This window comes from Gracilinanus agilis, chromosome 1 (assembly GCF_016433145.1).
Source record: "Gracilinanus agilis isolate LMUSP501 chromosome 1, AgileGrace, whole genome shotgun sequence".
Taxonomy (NCBI): Eukaryota; Metazoa; Chordata; class Mammalia; order Didelphimorphia; family Didelphidae; genus Gracilinanus; species Gracilinanus agilis.
In genome coordinates, this window is record NC_058130.1 from 627658031 (window position 1) to 627684038 (window position 26008).

The following is a 26008-nucleotide window of genomic DNA, read 5'->3' on the forward strand; positions in this document are numbered from 1 at the left end:
GGGTCTTTTCTGCTAGCCTGGCTAGTGGTCACTACTTGAGAGTCCAAGAGGCCATCAGGGAGGGCATCAAATTACTAAGAGAGTCAATGAAACTGACACAGGTGTTTATGGCAAAAGAAGGGGGAAAGACTGGGGAGAAGAGGGAATGGAAGAAGGGATCGAGGAACGGAGGGAGAAGGGGAGGAAAGTAGAGATGGAGAGGGAGGGATAAAGGAGGGAGGGAGCGAGAGAAGGAGGGAGGGAGAAAGAGGGGAGAGAGAGAGAGAGAGAGATTGAACGAAAGCTGGAAAGTGAGCTACTGCTGTCATCAGAGCTCAGCACAAGCGCAACTCTGATACTCAGGAGCAACAGCAGCTGCTGCAGCAGTGAACAGTGAACAGTTGCCTCCGCCCCATCCCCAAGCCCAGAACCCACCAGTGCACTCTCACAGCCCTGGTCTCGCATCCTCTTGCTGTGCCACTGTGCCAAAGAATGGAGGACTCGCAGGAGACATCGCCTTCTTCCAACAACTCTTCGGAGGAGCTCAGCTCTGCCCTGCAGCTGTCAAAGGGCATGTCTATCTTCCTCGACGTAAGTACAAATTGTAGGAGTTCCGATCCAAGCAATAGTACCCCAATCCCGGAACCGCCATCCGCACAGTCTTTCATCCTTTTCGCGTCCTGAAGTCTCTTATATGTCTTATATGTGGTGCTTTGGTGTTGTGGGATTAGGGTGCCCAGTGCCTGCTTTGCCTCATAGAAGAGAGTGCAGAGGAGAGGATCACAGATTTATAACTGAGACTCCAGAAGTCATCTACCTGCTCTTTTTTTGTTTGCTTGGTTTTCAGGGATTGAGAATTAGAGCCACTTCCCCCAAAGGCAAAGCCATAGAGGGAAATACTACATGCATGGAGAAAATCTTTAACAACCAACTTCAAGGAGCTGTCCAGACCTCTCAGCACTGGACTACTCATTGCAACCCTAAAAGAAGCTCCAGAGTAATCATTTCCAGATGTTAAGACTTTCTCAGGAAGGCCCTCTGTGGATCATAGCAGCGCCCCATCTAGTGATTTAGCGAGTTGGAAGTTTAGAAGGGGTTTCCAGGGAGGGTTTCTTACAGGGAGACCTGGGTCAACATATTCTTAGCATCCCCTATGACCTCAGCAGTAAGCCTTATTAAAGCTTGTGGGTCAGAGGAAACAAAAGGAAATATTACAAAATTAAAAACAAAAACAAACAAACAAAAAGACCTCTGACTCCTCTTACTACTCCCCTTGGAAAGCAATTACTCTGAATGAGTTCAGATTATAACCAGAAGATTAAGGAAGCTTCCTACTATTCAATGTGACAAGTGTTGTTTGTACTAGGCTTTTTTATATGCATATTTATTGTTATGTCGTTTCATTTATCTTTCTGTTGTTCTTGCTTTAATTTATTTCATGGAATTTCTTTGTATTCTATCTCCTGTTTTTTTCTACAACTCTCCAGATTTCATGTTAATTATCCTTCCTTTGCCTCTCTGTGTTATTATTTTCTTGCCTTCTACAACATCCTTTTCCCCCTTTCATTCTTTAATATTTTAATTTCTTTTTATTTTTGTTTTGCTCCCCCCTCCTTTTCTTCCCCTCCACCTACTTTCCTTTCTTGCTGTTTCATGCTTTTGTTTCTGGTCTATTTTGTTATTTGAGTCTTTGTCTGTCGGTCTTTTTTGTACCTTGGTATTTCTTTTCTTTATATTAGCTTGCTCTTTGCTTTCTATCATCTTCTCATCTTTGGTGATTTTCCTTTCCTTTTCCCCATCTTTTTCCCTTACTATCTACTTTTCTCTCCAGTCTTTCATCTGGGCTACTTCTCATTGTGCTTCACCTGTCATTTTGGCTTTCTATCTGCTCCTTCCATCTTCCCAGTTTCTAATTGAGATCCTTCATTTCTTCATTTAAACTGCAAAATGTTTGAACGGTCAGCCCTTGGTGTCACCTCAGAGTTGTCTCATTTTTTAAAATGTAATAAAAGTTTGTGGAATTAAATTAAGCTGATAGAAGAAAGTGGATAAGAAAAGTAAAGAGAAGTGTGACATGACTTAAAATTCTGTTTCTTTTATTCCCCATCTACTTTTATTTTAATATAGGAGAGTAGAAGACCAAATGCATTTAAAAGTGGTTAGCACAGGTCTATATCAAGCTGGCTTATGAAAAGGCTGGAGATTCTTTTTTCTCAAGGATGAGAAGGAAGTGAAATGAGCTTTCAATACAATGATAGGGAAGTGCACATGACAGTGATGGCTCAAGGGAACTAATTTTCCCATGTTTATTTAAGCAAATCAAATTATTTATTTTAATGAGAGGCAGCTATAGGGCTGATCAGGATTTACCTTGGCAAGATATAGTTTATCTTTAGGGTTTCCTTCCTTTTAGTATCATTCTTTTCTAACTACTCAGTAAACCCTCAATTATTGGAATGCAGTAAGGTGAGAATAACCCTATTTTAAGTGTCATTTCTCTTTCTTCTTTTATTTTTTGTTAACTTCAGAAGAGTATATGGATTTTCTCCTTAAATCCTATGTCCTACCTCCTCAGCCTCTCAAGATTCTATTTTCTGTTAAGTGAATGAGTTAACCAGATAAACTAATACATAATAACATGACAGTGATTGCACTACCTCTTCTAAGTTTAATGCTTTCCTGAGAGGCCCTTAGTTAAGGAATTTGGAAAAGAAGGAGAAGCAACAGTTTCAGGCACTGTGGCAGGCTTGTGGAAGAGATGTTTTATGTTGGTGGGCACTTCATTGCCTCTTAAATTACATCAAATAGATTTTTGTTTATTCAGCCTCCTTTTGGGGCTAATATCATCTGCAACTCAAAAGCATGGGAAAAGACCTTCATTCACTCTAACCTCCCCTAAGAAATTAAAGGCTTCACTGTGACTTTCTTCTAAGCAACAAGTAAACCTTGGTGACAGAACAGAAATGGAACTAATTGAAATAAACAGAAAATCTTTTATTCCCTCATAGACGCTAATCTTGGCAAAAGTATTAAAATTATTGCTCCTTAAAAAGAGGAAATTAAAATATTGTGTTTCTTATATGATTTAAATTTCCAAATGGCCTGAGATGCTGCAAAAAATGGGTGGGGGAGGGGAGAATTGATGACTAGGAGATCACGGTTTCAACCTTGCCTCTCCCACTAATTCATTAAGAATCAAGTCATATGCTACTGGGATAAGAACAATGCCTATCCTGTCCAGTTCACTCTATAGACCTAATTCACCTAACATTGTTTTTGTTTTTAAAATTTACCCAAATAATAAAATTATATATTAATGTTCATTGTTCACTAGCAAAATGTAAGACTACATAATACATTTGTTGATTTGATCTCCAATAGAAGAGGCTTTGCTTACCTTTGAATGAATTCTTTGTGATTTGGGTGAGAATTATAACACACTGCTGGAATCCAAGATAAGAATATGATCTTTTGCCATTGAGAATTTTATAAAATTGCTATTTATTGATCACAAAAAGCAAAAGTATATATTGTTTAGCTCTAAGATATCAGTGAAATACTTTCTAGTATCTGTGATTTACTTAAATTTGATTTGCCAGAATAGTTACAAAGGGTTAGTTTTATGAATCCTATTCTATCAGAATAGATTCATTTGTTTTATTCTGGATATGTGGTTTAATTGTATAAAAAATTCCTAAATGAGGAAGTTCCTTCCACTAATACAACAGCAATTTTCTTCAATTTATAGGTCTAGAAACATGGGATACTGAGAGATTATGTAGGTTCAGCTGATAGTGTGTGTCAGAAAATGAGCTTGGTGGGGGGCAGCTGGGTAACTCAGTGGATTGAAAGCCAAGTGTAGAGATGTGTTGTGAGGAGGATTGCTTGGTTATTATTTAGGAGACCTAGCAGGAAGGGCTTGTGAATTCCAAATGGAACGGGGAAGCAGGAAGTGTGCCTCTCTCTCTGAGACAGACTCCATGGTGGTTGGGACAAGTTGTAACTGATCCTGGGAGACCTCAGAGGAAGTGGAGTTTGTACCCTTATTCCCTGGGATCATGAAGGAAGACTGATATCTACTTGTGGGAGATTTTGATAGAGACTATTAATCCCAACTTGAGTTGCAGGTTAATTTGGGCTGGGTTAGCTCCTAGAATCTACCCACAGCACATTGGAGGTCCTGGATTCAAATCTGACCTCAGATACTTACCAGCTGTGGGACCCTGGGCAAGTCACTTAAGCACTATTGCCTAGTTCTTACTACTCTTCTGCCTTGGAACTAATACAAAGTTTTGATTCTAAGGCAAAAGGTAAGGGTTTTTTATTTTTTAAAAAAGAGCTTGAGACCTATTCTAGCTACTGCAACTTCTCTTTGGAGTGTATATGTGTAATATAATTTACTAATTTCTAGATGGAATTGGAATAAAATATAGCTCAGACTTCTCTATGTTACTCTTGTTGTTGAGTTTCAGTTATGTCCAACTTGTCATGACCCTATTTGGGTTTTTTTTGGGGCAAAGATACTGAAGTGGTTTGCCATTTCCTATTCTAGCTCATTTTACAGATGAGGAAACTGAGGCAAACAAGATCAAGTGACTTGCTCAAGGGCATAATTTGTGCTTTTTGGAGCATATCTGAGGCCAGATTTGAACTCAAGAAAATGAGTCTTCCTAATTTCAGTCTTGGCATTCCATCCACTATGCCACCTTAGATTTATAAAAGCTAAATAGACTTCTATATACAAAGCCCATTTCAATTTTAAATTAATAAAATGTTATTGTTTTCTGTTCACCTAAGGTGGAATAAGTATATCCCTTAAACTTTATTTAAAATGGGTACAAAAATTATTATAATGACATAGGTAATTGTTATTGTTTCTCTCACTATGAGTTCTACTTATAACAAGGAGACAGAAATTGAAGCAGTTTCCATTTTAGCATGGGTCTCTTTGTCTCAGTTTTCCTATCAATAATTCAACAAAAAGTAGTGTATGAACAGATAAAGTAAAAAAATAAGGAAAGATACTACCAATTTAAATGTGTGTGATTTAAACACATCATTTTATATTTAGAATCAGCTTACTAAGGTAAACCTAGTTAAAAAGAAATTAATCAAATTAAATCAAACAATTATAGAGGCTGATGTAAACAAATTTTGATGATTGTCTACCTGATAAATCATAAAAAAGCAAGCCTTCAATGTCAACAAATGTTCTTGAATATTTAGTAACAGATTTTAAATCAGTCCTCAAATCTGGGCAGCATCCTAGAGGTGATATTATTAAATATTTATGGAAAAGGTGGATAGTAAGAGTAAGGGAATATGAGATAAGTCCAAATGTTTGACTTATGAAAGGAAAAAGACATGAACAACTTAGTTATTTCTTCTTAGCTTCCATAGCAGCATTCTATATAAATACAATTAAATTTAACTGCCTCTTAAATAATTTAAACATATTTGACTGTGTGACTAGTGATCTTGTGGACAATAAAGACTCCTGAATCATTACCATCATAGTATAATTGTGAGGAAGAAAAACAATGACAAATCTATGTCTGTCTAGCTTTGTCAGCTCAATTTCCAAATGAGTTGTCACTTAAAAGCCACCATCTCTGCTATATTCTTTTATTTTATATTTTTTAAGGTTTCTGAACAGTTAATGGAGTATAGAGCCTAAAGAATAATTTCTTCCTGAACTTTCCTCTCTGGACTCCTCTTCTGACTTTTCGTATCATGGAAGCAGCAACATCTTCACCCTACCCAAAAGGCTCCTTCCTCTGATTGGTCAGCTGCTCCTTAAAAAACAGAAATGTATACATGTACTTAGCAGGAAAAGAAGCAGAAAAAAACCAGCCCACTAAAAGAACCCTAATTAGGCAGTAACTCTCTCTTTTCTCTTAAACTCTTAGCACACATAAAGAAATTCTAGTTAAGATTTGAGGTTGATGATCTGACCTCGTTTATTGTATTAACATGAGAAACCAATGATTGAGACATTGTATGAGTTCTTTAAGAGAAAAGTGCAAACCAAGTTCTTAAATTCATAATTTTGGAAATACTTTTCATAAAGTCCATTTTCATGAGTGCTGTTTACTTTTAGTCTAAGGGCTAAGGCAGTGCTTTAGTTAATATTAAATTATGATTTCCTCCTTTCTTCTATTGAAAATACAGTACTATGTTCTTTCAATTACTTTAACCTTAATTTTTTAAATGTTATTCTCTTTCCATTAGATCTTTCCCCCCTCATCCTTGATCCCTTCCTCTCATTTGTAACCTCTTTTTTTACCTTCTTTTATCTGGTTGTATAATTCCTTCCCTATTTCTCCTTCTTGGTTGAATAGATGCCCTTTCGTCTCCTCTTTAAATTGATCAGTATTTCAAGTTTTATTTGTTGTACTCCTTTTCAAAAAGAACTTCTCTCATTCTCTTCATGAGCCATCTTCACTTTCTGTCTACTCTGAATTCTCATTCTCTGATTCATGATCCCTCTAATTATCTGGCCTTTCTTTTTCTGTATTTCTCATGCAATCAAAGTTTCCCAGTATCCATTCTAAATTATCTCCTTTAGCCTATTTTTCTCAGGTAACACATACACTTTCTACCAAGCCACAAAATGTTACAATCTGAAGCAGTGGAAGGAATAGCTACTCAAAACCAAATCATAGATCCAAGGGCTTATTTTCTTGCCCTTGATCACCCAGTACCATTATGACACTGTGAATTACCCAATCTTTCCCACTAAGCTTTCCTCTTTTCTTTTTTCCTACCATTGCATAGTTTTCCAACCTCTCTGTCTACTCATTGGGCCTTTTTACCATCTTTTCATGGTACACTGGACAAAGCACTAGCTCTGAAAATAGGATCTATGTTCAAATGTTGCCTCTGGTGAATGCTCCATGTGATCTTGAGCAATTCACTTAATCTCCTTGGACCTTATATATAAAAATAAGGGGATTGGACTGCATGACCTTTGAGGTCCCTTTCACCCCTATCTCTATAATGCTATTATTTATCCCTTAGACTTAGACGTTCTTTCATGGTTTTGCCTTTTCTTTTACCTTTTTTTTTTCCTCATAAGAAGACAGCACTTAAAGCTGAAAGGGACCTTAGTGACCATTCAGCACAAAGCTATTATTTTACCAATAAAAAAACTGGAGATAAAAAATTACATTATTTTTTATGTTCATTTAGGTAGAACATATCTGATAAGGGATTTGGTTTCAGGTTAATTAGATCTCCAGCTCTAAATATATGATCTTATGAATTCATTCTTTATCCCATCTTCTCTCCCTCCAATTATCTCTTTCCACAGAATCTCTTCCTTACTCCTCCACCCCTTTGGTCTAACCTCTGCTAAATTAAAGTGATCTTTCCCTCCTCAACTTTCACAGAGAATTTTTCCTGGACCTTATCACATCTTTTCCCACTTTTGTCATGGTTATTTGTGTGTCTACATTTTCCCTCTCTTATTTAGACTATAAGAACTTTGAAAACAGAGTCAGTATTGCATCTATATTTGTATCCTTAGTATCTTGCAAAAGCCTAGGATACATTTGTTAAATATAATATTCTGAAATATTGGTAAACTGAAGTGTAGCATGTCAAAGACAAAGCTGGCCACCACCCTGGCTATTAATAGTTAGTGTTTCTAAATAAAACATCAGCCCAGGGTGCTTACAGGTTGCAACCCCTTCACCAAGAGAATTGTGAAAATAATTCTGAAAGATTATTTCCATGACTGAAATCCATCTTCTGTAAAAGCAGGCTGTTATCTCATACACATAGTAGGAACAGTGTTGGCTGAATAACTGCATATAGGCTCATCATGGGATTTTCCTGGAAGTATATATTTTATTCTTTACCAATTACATGAAATACTAAATTTCCATATAAATTTTCCAAAATTTTATGATCCACAATTTCTCCTTCACTCCCTCTCTTCCCTCTTCCCTCCTGTAGCTGGCAAGCAACTTGATTTGGGTTATACATGAATTATCATGCAAAACATATTTCCATGTTGTTCATTTTTGTAAGTGAATAATCATATAATCCTAAAACCCAAGTAAACAAGTAAAAAATTACATACTTTCATCTGCATTCTGACTCCAACAGTTCTTTCTCTGGAGGTGGATTGTATTCTTTGTCATAAGTCCCTCAGAATTGTCCTGAATCATTGTACTTGTGAGAGTAGCTAACTCTATCACATTTGGTCATTCTACAATATTGCTGTTACTGTGTACAATGTTCACTTGGTTCTGGTTATTTCACTCTGACTCATTTCATGTAGGTCTTTCTGAAATTATGTTCGTCTTTTCTTACAGTACAATAAATAGTATTCCATCATCATCATCTGCCACAATTTGTTCAGCCATTCCCCAATTTATGGACCTCCCTTCAATTTCCTATTCTTTACTACTACAAAAAGAGCAGCTATAAATGTTCTCGTATAAGCAGGTCATTTCCCCCTTATTTGATCTCCTTGAATACAGATCTAGTGGTGGTGTTACTGGATCAAAGGATATATATATACATATATATATGTATGTATGTATGTATGTATGCATGTATGTATTTTTAAAATAGCCCTTTGGGTATAATTCCAAATGATTGGATCAGTTCACAACTCCTCCAGCAATGCATTGGTGTCCCAATTTTGCCACATCCCCTCCAAAATTTTTCACTTTCCTTTACTGTCCTATTGGCCAATTTGAGAGGTATGAGGTGGGAACTCAGAGTGGTTTTAATTTGCATTTCTCTAATCAAGAGGGATTAAGAACATTTTTATATGATCATTGATAGCTTTGATTTCTTCATCTGAAAACTGTTTATTCATAACCTTTGACCATTTGTGAAATGGAGAATGACTTGTATTCTTATAAATTTGATTTATTTCTCTATATATTTGAGAAATGAGACTTTTGTCAGAGAAATTTATTATAAAATTGTTCCTAATTTGTTGTTTCCCTTCTGATCTTATTCACTTTATATATGATAATGTTCTTTATCTCTTATGTATTCATAAATTCTTCCTGAAGAGCATTTTTAAAATTAGATAGTAAGGAGAGCAACAGAATAATGCAGAGATAAAGGAAGATATCATATGACATATACACAGGCCTCTTCCCTGCCTATTTTCTTTGTTGCTAACACTAGGTGAGAAGCCTTTCTGCAAATTTAGAATTAGTGAGGGTTTTAAAATATCAGAATTAAATATACTTTAACTTATGGTTGAGTACATCCTTTATGGTGTCATCTATAAAAGTAGTAATTCTGTAATGTCCTCTTTTTTTACAGATACTGAGAAGAGCAGACAAAAACGGTAAGATCAAATGGTTACAGTTCCTTCTTTTTCTATCTCCTCTTTTGTCAACCATGCCATAAAGGGCACTACCTATGTGGAAAATGGAACCTAGACCACTTCCAACATAATTACTGTACTAGCAATAATTATATCTAAGGATTCATGTTAAAGTTGTAGAAAAGATCTTATATTTTTCTTCAGGAAAGACATGCTCCCTGGGATCTGGGGTCCATAAGGGCCATTGCCACAGGCATTTTTTTCTATTTTACCTTAAATATATTTGTAGAAAAGCAGAAAGAGATCCAGATTAAGATTCAAAGTGTGAGTTTGAGTCCTTTACTGATTATTACACGTGTGACCTTAGGCAAATCTCTTCATAAATAATTGATGTTAACTAACACCTTAAAGTTGGCAGAGTAAATTTCAAGCATTATCTCATCTGAGCCTCATACTATCACAGGTAAGATAATCCTCATTTTACAGATAAGGGAAATGAATCTCAGAGAGCTTACGTGACTTGATCAAGGTAACAAAGCAAGTAAATGGGGCAGAATTTTAATCCTATGTCTTCCTGACTCTAAATCCAACAGTTTGTCCCTTAGTCCATGCTTTGATTGACAGGTTCTTCATATGTAACATGTGGATAATAATTGTTTTTTAGCTATGGAGCTTGACTTTTAGTAGATAATTGTCTTTAAAACTGTGAAACTCTACTTGAAGGCTACTATTAATTTTGGATAAGCTTAAAAACAGTTGCCAAGAGGTTGCCACTGAATGTGTGGAGGAATACCTGAAAAACACATGACTACTCCTTCTATACACAGACATAGGAAGACAAACCACATGATCATGCCTGATAACTTAATATAGATGATATTGTAATTCAATTTCCACTTAAATTATTGTCAAATATCAAGCCACTATAATAAATACATTTTGATTATTTTAATGAATCACAAAATTCATGAATTTCAAAAATTACCTTTCAATATCATAACGAAGGCTACCAAATTATGACTTATTATTGTAACACTGAGGGTATGATATGGCATCTCTTTAAAAAATAAAAATAATTATCTTCCATTTTGGAATCGATTCTAAGATGGAAGAGCAGTAAGGTCTAGGCAGTCAAGGTTAAATGACTTGCCCAGGGTCGCACAGCTAGGAAGTGTCTATAAAAGAAGAGAGTTATTTCATAAATACAGTAGGTACAGTATTGACTTGACAACATCATATTGGGTCATTGAAGGATTTTCCATGAAGAGTATATTTCAAACTAGATACTAGGGAGAGTAGCAGAATAATGCAGAAATAAGGAAGATATTGTCTGGCACACACACACACACACACACACATATATGTAAACTGATATGACCTAATTATGTGTAATAATTAGTTAGGATTCAAATTCCCATTTTTGAATTTTAATCAGGATATCTAATTTTTACTTTCCTAAAAATATATTTAAGGCAAAATACAAAAACATGCCAGTGGCAATGGGCCTCTTGAACCCCAGATCTGAACCAGATCTTCTGAAATCCAGTCCTAGATCTCTATTCATTGTGCCACCTAGCTGCCCTGTTGCTATGACATCTTTAAGTGATTCTTGACAGACAGGAGCTATATGGACCTCTCCCCACCCATAGAATCCCATATTCTCCCTGTGGAGGAACATTGCTCTCAGATTGCAGTTCTGATATATTAAAGACATATTGTACTTTGCTAGTTACTATGCGGTCTGATGAGTAAGATCCTGACTGACCACTGTACATCTCTATGCAATTAACAGAAATCAGAGAAGCAATGGAGTAGATTGAAATGAGTCCCTGATAATATTTGGAAATTTAACTATATCTCCCCAATAGAATATTTTCTCAAACTGTCACAGAAATTAATGTTACTGAATCAGGAAATGATTTTTAGCCGAACTGGTGGATTCATTTTTATTGTGAGGTGAAATGATCTGCCAAATAATTTTCCTATCCCTATCCCCCTATTTCATTTTGATTGATTGACACCAATTAGTTTTACCTGACTGTCCACACTCCAGTCAGCCCTAGGAAGAAAGCGGCTTAGAATATCTCATTTGATCTGTATTCTTCTTCCTCCTTAAAATGACTTCCTGCTATATCATATTCTCATGTGGTCTCTTGTGACTTCCTAGAATTCTTTAAGATTTTCCATCTGGCCCTAACCACATCAGGTGAGATTCAGACTTGTCTTTACCATTTCAAAACTTTGCTAGGGATAGAATGGGATTCTCTTCTATATGCTACATTGAAATAGCTTGGCTTATGAAAGAGTTTACCATCACAGAATCAAAATTCTCAAATTGAAAAAGACATCAGAATCCATTTGATGCAGCCTTTACCTGAACAAGGATCTTTTCTAAAGTATTCCCAAAGAAAGGTCATCAAATCTTTGCTCAGAAATTGGAAGGAAGAGAAAACTCACTATGTCCTTAAATAGCCCATTACTCTTTTGAACTTTTAATTATAGGAAGTTTTTCTTTGCATCAATCATATGTGAATATATATGTATATTTATTTGCATATATTATATGTATTTTCCATATATACATATGTTTATACACGTGTATACATAAAATATTGACTCTGTGATGGAATGTAAGCTCCTTGAGGTAAGGACTGATTCATGTTTTTTTTTTTTTTTTTTTTTTTTGTATCCTCAAAGCTTAGTGCAATAGCTGCCACATGGAAGACAGTTAATGATTGCTTGAATCCAAAATCTGCCTTTCCAAACCTTTAATTTTGTTCTTGGTTCTGTCCTTGTATCCAGGAAGAAAACATCCCTTTACTCTTCTACATGTTAGCACTTTAAATAACTTAAGACAATTATTGTGCCCCCTTCAAGACTTCTCTAGGTTAAATAGTCCCGCTTTCTTCAACTGCTTCTTGATTGGCATGATCTTCAGACTTTAAAGTATCCTAGACCTTTACCCTACTCTGGGTGCTTTTTAGCTTTCCTGAAGCCCTTCCTAAAATTTCATGTCTAGAAATAATGAGAGTACTCCAAAAGTGTTCTCATCAGAGCAGGATTACCACTTCCCTTATTCTAAGCACTTTTGGATTGGACCTGTGATTTCACTGGTTTTTGTGAATTCCCAGTAAAGAAACATCTTGTACCAGTGCAGATCACAATTGTTCCACAACTTATAGCCAAAGAGAATTGTCTGAGGCACTGAGAAATTAAGTGTGTATGTGTCAGAGGAAGGATCTAAATTTAAGTTTTCTTGACTCTGATTGAGCCTTGCTTTCTATACTGTGGAATATATCATGTTTTGTCTAGACACATTAGATGTTATGCCTATCAGTGCAACCCAAGATATTGACAAAGATATTTTTAACATGTTGTAATTTTGTCAGTGTAGGAAATTCTCCAGTGAGAAACATCCTATCTTATGTTAGATAAGCATCATCTCTACTTCATTTTCTTAGAATTTCCTGGAACACTGACAGGTTAAGTGACTTCCTAGGGTCATATTACCACTACAAGTCAGAGGAAAGACTTGAATACAGGTCTTCCAGATACTATAACTAGCTTTCTATGCAATATATCATATTGCCACTTTTATAAAAATGTTAAATAGCATAGAGTCAAGCACAGATGTCTGGGTCATCATAGAGGGATTTTTTCCAATTTAATTTCTCTCCATTGATGATTGATCCTTATATCTTATAATTCAGCCAGGTCCAGATCAATCTAAACATGACCATTAAGCCCATACCTTTTTCATCTTCTCAAGGACAGTGGAGTATGAGAGACAGTTTCAAAAACTTTTGAAATGTGATGAACTAATTAACATGGCAGAGTTAAATATTGACAATTTCCAATAAAATTATCCCACACAAAGTTAATTTGTTTTTTAAAGAATAGATAGTACCTTAACTGAATTTGATTCAACACATTTTTTAAAAAATTAATTGTGTATTATATGAGAGAATCAATGATAGATAAAACCCAGCTCACTACCTTCAAGGAACTCATCTCCTATGTGGAGGTAAGCAGAAATATCAAACACATATGTATCTGTATACAATTCATGGAAGGGCAAAGGGGAGATCCAAATGTTTTCTGGAAAATATGAGTAGGGACAGAACATTTTAAGATAGGGGGATTTGGAAAGGTTCCTTGTGAAGCTATTGTGTTTAGTTAGACAAAAGTCTAATAATTTTCTACTATTAGTAGCACTAGTCCAGTTTAACTGGAAGAAAATGAAGGAGAGTAAATGTAAAATCAGGCTGAGAAGGTAAGCAAGAGCCTTAGAAGCTAGGCTGAGGAGCTTATCTTTTTTTCGAAAGGCATTTGGGAACCACAGAAAATTTTTGAGCAAGGAAATGATCAAAACCTATAAATTGGAAAGATTATTTTGTCAGGTTTGTCAAGGGAGCCTTTGGAGCAGGAAAAGTCTAGAAGAAAAACCAGTTACTAGGTTATGGCAGTAGTTTGAGAAAGGGATGATGTGGATTTGAACTTGGGTAGTAGTTTCATCATTAGAAAAGAGGAAATAGATATGATAGATTTTTGGAGGTAAAATGGACAAGAGTTTTACAGCTGACTAGATGTTGTGGCTGAGGGAGAAGGAGAATTCAAAGAAAATTCTAAACTTTTGAACTTTGATGAATAATAGGATGGCAATGCCCTCAATAGAAATTGGGACATTGGATTTTATTTGATAGAACAAAAATGATAATCCATTCAAAAAAGGAATTTTTATGTTTATGTTTAAATGTTTTAAAATAATTTGAAAAAATGAAATTGGGACTTTGGGAGAGAACAGAGAGTGGGAAGATGAGTTCTGTTTTGGGTATACCATGCTTGAGATGCCTATAGCCAAGAGATGTACAGTAACAGTAGTGATATGGGATTAGAATAGAGTGAATAGATTTACTGGATATATAGGTTTAGTAATTATTATTAATAGTGATAAAGAAAATAAATATATGTTTAGAACAACATCATGAGATGATGGTAATAAGGAGAAAATGTTAAGTATATATGGAAGGTCTGAGAATATTATATAGGGGGATGAAGTCAGCAAATATGGAAAAACTGAACATAAAATATGAAGGGAATAGGAAGAAAGAAATTAAAAGGGAATGGCAGAAAAGAGAATGACAAAATATAGGAACATATGTGATCAAAGATGCAAATGGATGGTATTAATTTGGCATAGAAGTGGACTATTTTATCCTTTGAGACTGGTGTAAAAGAAGAGAAAAGATTCTGAGGTATAAAGGGAGAAAAATAACAGAACCTAGGGTCAATGGCTTATTTTCAGTAAATAGGTTCTGGAATAATCTGCTGAGAGAAAGCATAGTGGGGTAAAGTGGAATTTGTAAAAAGGAGGAGAAGATTAGAAACAACTCCAGGAGGTCCTGGGTTCAAATTTGACCTCAGGCACTTCCTAGCTGTGTGACCCAGAGCAAGTCACTTAAGTCTGATGACCTTGCTCTTACTGATCTCCGACCTTGGAAACGATACTCAGTAGCAATTCTAAGATGGAAGATAAGAGTTTTTTTTTTTTAAAAGAAAGCATCCCTATGGGGATCATAAAGGGAGATGTGAATTTGTGGCAGACCCAATCTGCATGGCTTTATCACTTCCTCAAGTAATCTTTGGTGCTTCAGGAGCAAGAGTTGAGAAGGTAGATGGGGGAAATATCTCACTGCTGAGCTTATATAGCAAAGAGGACAAAGATAGAAAGAAGAGTCACACATATACCAAAGCACCTTTCTTTTGAGAAGCAGAATAACTGGCAGCAAAGTAGATGCTCATCAATTGAGAATAAATAAATTAATTGCACTTTGTATTGTGAATATAATAATCATTATTATTGTTCTATAAGAAATGATGAGTATAAGAAGTTCGGAGAGGCATGAGACAATACATAAAGTAATGCTGGGAAGAAAACTAATATAGAAAAATAGTACACACAGTAATTACAATTGAATAAAAAACAATAAAACTAAAATGAACACTGAGTAATTATACAGACAGTACATAGATGAGAAAACTTTTGTTGAACACATGGAGGTATATGGATGTGAAATATTTTGCACACTGTCAGACATATAATGTTTGACATTGGATTATTCCTTCTATTTTCTTATTTTTTCCTTTTATATATTTTTATGAAGGAAAAGTTCATAAAGATCACTAGGTATAAAGAGGAAAGTATACTCAAAAAGTGATATAAAAACAAAGTAATATAACTTAAAGTGAATGATGAGAACCTGTGCTTAAGGCCTTCATTATCTCTTGCCTCAACGATTGCAATAGTTTTCTAACTAATCTTCCTGCTTTATTTCTCACCACACCAATCCACCTTTCTTTTAACTACTTAAGTGATTTTTCTAAAACCTAAGTCTGATGATGGGGCAAGCTAAGTGTTGCAGTGGATAGAGTGCCAAGCCTGGAGTGAAGAAAATTCATCTTCCTGAGTTCAAATCTAGCCACAGTTAGTTGCTAGCTGAGCAAGGCACTTAACTATGCATCAGTTTTCTCATCTATAAAATGAGGGGGGAGAAGGAAATAAATGGAAAATCACTCCAGTATCTTTGCCAAGAAAACCTCAAATGGGATCATGAAGAGTTGGACATGATTGAAAAATGACTGAACAACAGCAACAAAGTCCGATGATGCTACTGTCCTGCTCAATAAACTCCAGTTTCTTATTATTTCTAGTAGAATATACCAGATTCTCTCTGAAAGTTCTTCACAACTTGGGCTTTTCATACTTTTGTAATCTTCTTATACTTTAGTTTTCTCCATGTACTCTAAGATCTAGCTACACTGACTTATTTACTATTTCTCTCACATGACACTCCATTTGCTGCCTCCATGCTTCTGTATTGGCCATCCCCATAAACTGGAATATTCTCCATTCTTATTTGCATTTCTTAGTTTCCCTGATTTTCTTCAATTCTGTACCAATTTCCAACCTTTTGCATCAGTAGTGCCCTCAACTACTACTACCTTTCCTCTGAGATCACCTCCCATTTACACTGCATAGATCTTGTATGTTCTTAGATATTTGTGTGTTTTCCCCTCCCTCACACACTCCCACCTTGTGAGATCCTTGTAGCACAGTCTCTTTATGTTTTTCATTATATTCCCAATGTTTAACACAATGTCTGATACATTGAGAGAGTGTAATAAACACGTTTAATTGATTCAAACACTTACAATTACAATAATTCATTATTTTATTAATTTATACAACCACACTAAAAATAAAAGAATAAAACCAGTATAGTGACTTGGCTAAAACTTTATCTAATAAGGATTAGATGAGGAGAATGAAGTGACAATCATGATCATGATCACGATGAATAAAGTCTTAGAACTTTTCTGTCCCTAAATTTATTATTCAATGTTCCCTATACAAATTGATAGTTTACTCAATTCACAACTCCTTGTAAGGTAAGTAACATAATTTGTTGTTTAGTTGTTTTTCAGTCATATCCAGCACTTCATGACACCATTTGAAGTTTTCTTGGCAAAGATACTGGAGTAGTTTTCCATTTCCTTCTCCAGCTCATTTTACAGATAAGGAAATTGAGACTCTTAGAGTTGTCACCCAGGTACTAAAAGCCTCAAGCCAGATTTGAACTCAGAAAGATTTCTTAAATTATTTTAGGCCCAGCACTCCATTGACTCTCAGATATCAGGAGACTAGCCTATTTTTGCATATGGCAAGTTAATGAATGCTACAACAAAAAGAATTAAGTTCATATAGTACTCTAAAGTTTTCAAAGTGGTTTATGTGTGTTATTTCATTTAACCATTATAATAACACTGTGAAATATTTACCTTATGTATTATTATCTTCATTTTATAAAGAAACTAAGACTCATTGAGTTTAAGTGACTTATCTATGATCAAACTTCAGGTATCTTGACTTCTGGTTTGAACATTTTGATTCATTTAATCAGTGTCATTTCTTGGTATTAGACTATGTACATTTCTAAAGTATTTCTTACCACCTATTTGCTCTCTTCCACTCTATCTCTTTGCTTATTCATTTTTTATCTGCTATCTATTCACTCTATAAACACAGAGCTTGAAATCCTGAGGATTAAAAAATATGAAAAGGGGTGAGGTAGGGTGGTGTGGTGGGGAACTGCCTTAATATAGAAAAAAATAAGCATTCTTAAATCAGATTATTGAATTCTTTGGAAACTAGAAATGAAACATTGTATAAATGTTCATGATAGCCACTTCTTAATTTAAAACAACTAGACCATTTCCTCCTCTTTAAATATTCAAGTGCAGAGTATGTGATCTTTAAAAACGCTGCAGTTTTTTTCTAATCTAGTACATAGCCTGAGAGACCAAGTTTGGGCTCTTTAAAAAGCAATACATTCACACTTAAAATAGTTTCATAAACTTTACCACATTCTGGCAATTGGAAGCAAAAAGGATAAGGTTGATTTCATAATTTAAATGAGTGTACAAAAACATGAAAAAAATCTATGTCCAAACCATGCATTCAAAGATTTTTGCATTTGCAAATAGTTTTTATGAATATTTAATCATTTTGCAATAGAATATCAATGCCTAAATTACTTATGGGTAGAATAATTGGTGATAACAAAATAAAAGGATACAAAGGACATATACAGTATGTTTAGGTAACGAATATAAAATTGGTTCTAAAAATTATGTGACATGGAGGAAAAACCTATTGGAGAGGTGAAAAACTATCACTAGTGATTAGTTATAATAGCATTACTTTTGTTTATCTTCTTTTATATTATAAGATAGGGAAATATATAAATATATCTCAAAGTGCCTTTAGTTATTTGTAGAGGATGGCTTTTTTGTTTCAATTTTGAAATAGTATATGCATTTATAAAATTTCTGGAGAATGTCTTTATAAAAGGCCAGGCCATGGGAAAGAAAATAGAATCCATAGAGTTATTAATTATACATTATTACAATTATACATTTTATATATAATACATATCATGTCTTCTTGTATCATACATTAAATGAAATATTTCACATTAATGATTTATTTACCTGGATTCTTTCTTTAATGTTAATGTCTTTGGTCATCTATGGTCAACAACTATAGATAATCTATAAAATGAACTGATTCTTTGAGTTATGGTAAAGATGTATTTATTTAAGTAATCATTGCTATTCTTATTAAGTGCTTTTAGTATATCAAAATATTTTAAAAGAATTTATCTTTTGAAACTAAGAATATTCAAGTATGATTTATTTTCTCCTTAGGCATAAAAGTCTCTTAAGCATTTAAAAAGTTATCAGACATGCAACTGAACCTATTTCTCAAAAATCTCATACAGAATCAAAATCTTTCCAAATACTGATTCCTCATCATGTGGAGACATTGTTTCCATGACTCATCAGACATCTCCTGAAAAGATACATGGGTATGCCTATAACCTCCAAATACTTTCCTGAAGGTTATCACACTGCAGAAGAGAAACACACTCAGAGCAGGAAAATTATACTTCAAATTACCTAGACAATGTGCCTTTCCCAAGCCCTACATCCCACCGCTATACAACCTGTTTTCCCAGTGACTCATGTAATTATCTTTTGCAAGTAGCCATCTTCTACAAACTGTATCAAGATGGGGTTCAGATTTTAGAACACCCAAAGAAGGCATGTGACAGTTGAAAGACCATTGGACCAGCTCTATAAAAAGGACGTGACACCCAGGCAAACCAACTCAATCCTGAGTTTTGGGTGGAAAGGGTAGAAGGGAGGTTAGGTAGCTTTCCATTTAAACCCTAGAAACTTCACTAGGATTGTGTTAGCCTGATCCACAGTGCTGGGTCTAGCAACTTAGATCAATACCTGTCATAGCTTGCACTCTGCAGTTTATATTTATACATCATTATCAACCAATATCAACAACAACTTCAACAAGTCATCTATGAAAAAGCAATAGCTACTTGCTTTCATCTGGTTTAGCTAGCATTGTTATCCATCAGCTAGCAGGCAGAAGCTGTAAACAAGCTGAGTGAGAATTCCATTAGAGGTTTCCCTGTGGGGAATGGCCTATTCCTCACTCATTAGATTTAGTCTTAAATTTTCCTGAATCCTCAATCCTTCCCCTTCATTCCTAGTTCCCCATGCCATCAAGTTATACCTTCATTAGCTAATTAAAGTTACCTGTTGAAGAAACTGAAGTCTTCCAGCTGTTCAGGTCCATCAACTTCAGAAGAACCTCCATAATGTCCAGATTGGCAGTTGGGAGAATCTCTCTGCTGTGAGGGAGATTCATCCTCATCCTTTGATTCATCCCCTGACAACTTAAGCTATCTATAACCATTGGCAGCCATACCATCTTAGCCATACTTAACACCTAAAGATAGACAAAGGATTCAGTGGGCTTGGACCCTCTCCTGTTAGGAATCTCTAAGTGCCTGCCTGCTGAGGAATCCATTATACTGGCCCATCCCCGTCGGGTCAGAGCCATGAAGCTGCAGAACAGACAGCAGCTTGAAAATAATCCAAACACTCATGAACAAAAGTTAGCAAGCCAAATTAAATTCATCAGGACTAGTAACAGGGCTTCTTCTTACTTAAATATCTCAAGTCATTAAAGTACTTTGATGCTATCCATTGCCTCAGTGCTGAATTAGCCAACATCTTTCAGCTTGATACTGGCCATGGTGCTGACTACTTGCTAATATAGCCATAGGAAAACGACTCAGATATGCTCTCCATAATGCATAAAAATCCTGAAGCAGCAATATGCATATTATCCTATTGTAATCTAAAAGAATTAATTTTTCCAATTAAAATGTGTTTCACTTATGATCAGGAAATTATTTTGACCACCTACGATAAAATGATTGGATTTTAAAAGAGTTACTTTAGTATTTGAGGAGTTTAAGGCCATTTTAACGACAAGAGTGTACTCTTTATTTTTTATTCTTGCATGGACAAACTGATAATGTTCTTCAACAATAATTTGCCAATTATATATTAAAAGTGTAGATAGGAAGAGACCAAAATCTTCATTAAACATTTGTCTTGGAAGCAAATAGATGGTTTAACAAATGTTTTAAGGTCCCATCTAACATGATCAGCTGCAGCTCAGGAGTAAAATGACATAAATATGTCTGAAAAAATCTAAGCCCAATAAATTTTCAAAAGTCCTTGAGATGAAAGTTAATGAATTGAATCTAGAAAAAAGGTTCAGCAATATACTAAAAGACGTGTATCTCACAATTCTTTGCTCTTTCAAGTCAAGTCAGCATGCTGTTTGTGAGAATTAAGAAAACTTAGGGACTCATAATTTATCACACAAGAGAACTTAATAGTGAACCATAGCAATGAAAAATTGAGGCAGTATGAATTTGGGAGGCAGAGAGATCTACAGACAATGCACTCTTTACTATGGGCTATATTTTCTTTGAAACTCCATTGTTGTGGATATTAACTGATATGTGAAATGGTTTATTATGCTAACAATTCTACGAAAACACTTAAGAATCCCAGAGAGCATGAAAGTATCTAGCATATATGATTTGATACATTTGGTCAGTGTGAGAAAATGTGATGACATATGATAGAGAAAAATACAGGTTGTGATAGAAGTCAGAGGAATGTGTACAGGAGAGATACTGGCTTAGACTGAAATGTATAGTGTAATAAAAATGCCACCTGACATTTAGTCTTCTCTGCTTTTGTTTTCATTGCAAGGAATGTCTAAGCATAGTGTCTGGCACATAGCAGGTGCTTAATAAATATTGATCGATAGGCATTTATCTGGGTCCAGAGTGTGCCTAGTCTCACTAAGAAAGAGAATGGACCAGAATGGTGATAAAGTGATGACGAGCTTGTGAAACATCTTTCCTGGCACTATTTGAATGGTACTGGTTGAACTTACGCTGTTCCTGTCCTTCCAACAGGCTATCCAATCACAGACACAACTAATATAAAGCATATATGTTCCAAGAAATGAAATCATGATAAGAATCTTTTATTTATTTATTTTTTTAAACCCTTAACTTTCGGTGTATTGTCTCATAGGTGGAAGAGTGGTAAGGGTGGGCAATGGGGGTCAAGTGACTTGCCCAGGGTCACACAGCTGGGAAGTGGCTGAGGCCAGATTTGAACCTAGGACCTCCCATCTCTAGGCCTGGCTCTCAATCCACTGAGCTACCCAGCTGCCCCCCCCCATAAGAATCTTTTTGAAAAGTAATTTGTCACCAGTGCAAAACAGTAAAGAAAAAACACATAAACACAAATTGGCTTCCAAAAAGTCAAACAAAATATATTTTCAGAGAAAAAAGAAAACATTCTCTTTTTTCCCTTAATGTTTTTTTTAAAATGCAAAATTAGTTTTCACACTCCAAAAGTGTTGCTTTTCTGCCAAAAGTAGAAAACCGTGAAAATTGTTAGCTTTACATAGCTTCTCTAATCAACCTTAACAGAGATAAACAAGAAACTCATAACCAAATTTGTTCCCAGTTCTCCATGAATATGCTCAAGAACTAATGGAGTTGAAATAATATATTATGTATTGCTTACGATTCAAAGTATGAGAGTAAAAAGAGCTCTGTAACACTTTGGGACATCTGATTGGCTTTTGTAAATGCCTTTGTCCCTTTTTGGTTAAGAATTCATCCACTACACACATGTATAATACGTATATGATCTACTTTTCTTTTTTATGGCTCAATCTTTAAAATTTACATGACAGATGCTTATTAATTGTAAGATAATGGTTTAAACCAAATTCTGAAAGGCTGCTTCCAATTTTCTTAGAAATTCATTTTAAATAGGGAACTATTTCTTTCCCAGGTCACCTGTTTTTAGGTTAAATGAGAATTAAGTTATTGAGTTGAGCTCTCTCTGATTTTTCCTTGTCTTTTCTGTTCCACTGATATGCTTCTCTATTTTATAACTCATGCTAAGTAGTTTTAATGATTGCTAACATGTAGTTTGAGATGTAGAAAGGTTGTACCCCTTTCATTTTTATAGTTTTCATTATTTCTCTTGATATGCTAAATCTCTTGTTCCCTCAAATAGATTTTTGTGATTTTTGTATCTTACTTGGCAAAATATTCATTTCATGGTTTGGTTAATAAATTATCATATCTGTAAATTAACTTTGGTAGCATTTTTGTTCTATTAATCCTATATCATAAATGTTAATCATTTAAGAAAGATTTTGTCACTTAAAACAATCATTGAAACTTCAGTTGAGTTATTCTGGGTACTTTTTCTGAGTTCTGAATCTTAATTTGCACCCCAAAATTCAAGTAGTCATGGTTGACCTGGAATTTTTTTTCAGTGTGAGTAAGCAGGGCATATAACTATCAATAATGATCAGTTTTGTTTTTTTTTAAATATTAAGTACCTAATATGTGCTAGGTACTTTGTTAAGCCCTTTAAAAATCTCATTTCATTTGATCATCACAACTCTGAGAGGTAGGTACTATTATTATCTCAATATCACAGTGGAAGAAACTGAGGCAAAAATAGTGACTTGTCCATGGTCAGACAGTGAGTAAGTATCTGAAACTAATTTTGAACTCAGATCTTCCTGACTCAATAACCAGCATGCTCTCTGTACTGCATCATCTGGTTATTCTGGGTTGATACCTCCAAAACAATTTACCTCTCTTAATGGCCCTCTCAAAAACTGAAGTCTGCATTAGCACAGCAGATGCTTGGTAAGAAAGAGTAGGTATTCCTCTAGAGTGCCTGCATAATGATAGACACACAGTTCTCTCAGAGATAAGATCTTTGACAAATTATAGCAAGGGAATTAGCAGGAAAGTCTCCACATCCTAATCCAAAGGAAATACTATTGTTAGAGAAGTCTATTCACTAGGTGGTGTATGGTATCCTCCAAGTCAAAGTTTTCTTTGTCCTTTAGTATATCACATTCATGCTTAATCCTTCTTTGGTGATAACTCTTCCCACATTGAGCAACTCCTGCTATGTGGACTTACAAAAGGAACCCCTAGGAATAGGATACAAAAAAAGCAAATGGGCATCACAAAAGGGAAGTAAAGTAGAAGAGGCAAGGACGTTGTGATCACAAGCTCTTGGTTTGAATTCTACTTTTTCTATTTACTAGTTGCGTGATCATTGACAATTCACTTAATCTTTCAGAGCCTGTTTCTTTGAATAGCACTTTAATGTTGCAAAATACTTTAGATATCATATGTTAGTTCATTTGATCCTCACAACCACTATTCATCCATTATTATTTTCATTTTCAGATTAGGATATTGAGACTGGTAGATGTTAAATGACTTCCTTAGCATTATACAGATAGGAAGTGTGTGTGAGGCTCAAGATTCAAAGTCAGATCTTCCTGCCTCCCCATCCCAGAATCTATTCAAGGCATTTAACTATCTGATAAAACCTGTATTATTAAAGGCAGATGGATGGTGTAGTATGGAATAAATTGGAACTAATCAACAGAGAAAGGGAATTAGAATTAATGGGATCAGGAAAAGCTTCCTGCAGGAGATGGGATTTTAGCTGAGACTAGAAAAAGCCAGGAGGTAGATAGAAATGATGAGGGAGAACATTCCAGGCATGAAGGACAGTCAAAGAAAATGTTCAGAGGCCAGAGATAGAGTATTTTCTAGAAGGAACAGCAAGGATTTCAAAGCAGAGCACATGAAGGGAGATAGAGTATTAAAGTGTAAGAAGATTTGAAAGCCTCCCTACCCCCATGATGCATAAATTACAAAGGGCTTTGCTTGCCAATCAGAAAATTTATGCATGATCCTGGAGATGATAGGGAGCCACTGGAATTTATAGAGTGGAGGTGGAGGTATAGCATGTTCAGATTTGCATTTTAAGATAACTTTGGCACCTGCAAAGAGAATGGGAAGACATGTGGCAGGAATACCAATCAGCAGGTTATTACAATAATCCTTCCTTCTTTAAAATTTATGGGAAAATGGCTTCATAAACCCTTATAAAATGATTATCTATGCAAATTGTTTTTATGAAGCTTGGGTATACCTTCAATATTTGTTTTCTTCAGTCTGGGCATAAACTGTCAATATAGTCTGTACTCACTTTATTCTTATATCCTTAAACTGAATCAGTGTAAAGGGCAGGTGGGTGGCACAATGGATGGAGTGCCAAGCATAGTCAGGAAGACTTATCTTCCTGAAGTCAAAGTGACCTCAGCTACTAGCCATGTGACCCTTAGCAAGTCACTTTACCATGTTTGCCTCAGTTTCTTCATCTGTAAAGTGAGCTGGAGTAGGAATGGCAAACCACTCTAGAATCTCTTCTAAGAAAACCCCAAATGGGGTCATGAAGGTTCAAATATGACTGAAAATGACAGAACAATAACTACGCATCAGCACAAATGACTTCAGTTTGGACAACAGAATCAATAATGGAAATTCTATACCCCTGTTAACCTTGAATTGAATAGAACCTATATTTCGCTAAATATTCCCAAACTATTTGATTAGAGTAAAAGTGCAGCCATAACTTGGAACTTTTCCCTTCCTGAATTATCTTTTCACCTTGGCATATACATATAAATACATGCAATCCAAATGAACCAACATAAATGCATAGTACTGCAAATTCTTTAGCATCCTAACTTTACTGTATTAGTATTTCTGGGGGCATGTCTTTTGCCCCCATATCTCATCTGGCCTGGCTTTCATTATTTTTGTCTGCCCAACATTGGGACTTCCCATTTCCTCATCTTAATTTCCCATTTCATACATTACTTCAGGTATTTGCATTATAAACTACCATAGGAGCTATAGTAAGCCTTCTCAATGAAGCCTTAAAATATTCCCCAACGAAGACAAAGTACAAAATCAGTTTTTTGCGTATTACTCAATGATGCTTATGAAATAATGATTTCTAACATTCTATATTTTGTACTTGGTTAATATTAATATTTTAAAGATAATAAAATGTTAGCATTGTGATCTTGATAAGTGATAGTATTTAAGTATTCAACATTATAAAAAAAATAATACACTAAAGGGAAGCCAGTGTTTTTAAAAGGACAATCCATTAGAATGCTTACTAAGAAGATAGCTATTAGAAACTTAAACCTCCCACTGAGATTATTGCTCAAATAGCTTCCATTAGAGATTATTGCTCTAATATTTGTGATAATCCAAAGTGAAAAAGAAATTAAACTATGATGTTTAAAGGCCTGTTTGCAAGTACCATGATTTTATTACACAAAAAATATAATTATGAAGCACAACGTGAAGAAATCATATAAATTTAGGCAACTAGATAGTTCCAGTGGATAGCATACTGAACCTGGAGTCAAAAAGACTTGAATTAAATCTGGTCTTGGACATTTACTACATGTGACACCCTGGGAAAGTCAATAAGGCTCTGTCTGCTTTAATTTCTTCACTTGTAAAATGGGGATAAAATAGCACCTACCAAATAGGGTTGTTGCGAAGATCAAAAGAAATATGTGTAAAGAATTTATCACAGTGCCTAGCAAATAATAGGAACTTAAATACTTGTTCCAAGGGCAGAAAGGTAGCACAATGGATAGAGCACCAGACCTGGAGTCAGGAGTACCTGGGTTCAAATCTGCCCTCAGACATCCTAGTTGTGTGTCCCTGGGAAAGTCACTTAACCACAATTGCCTAGCCCTTGTCTTGTGTCATATACTTGCTACTAAAAAAGTAAATAAAGGTTTAAAGAGTAAATAAATAGTTTTTCCTTTCCTCCTCATCATAATATTCT

General features: G+C 35.1%; 1 protein-coding gene across 1 annotated transcript in view; it reads left to right on the forward strand.

Moving 5' to 3' along the window:
* The first annotated feature begins 471 nt into the window (after nt 1-471).
* The window catches only part of NECAB1 (N-terminal EF-hand calcium binding protein 1), a 236118-nt gene continuing 210581 nt past the window's right edge, over nt 472-26008 (forward strand). Inside the window, exons 1-2 of the mRNA XM_044658187.1 lie at nt 472-570; nt 9274-9298. Coding sequence (XP_044514122.1) covers nt 472-570; nt 9274-9298 — 124 coding nt within the window. The remainder of the gene's footprint in view (nt 571-9273; nt 9299-26008) is intronic.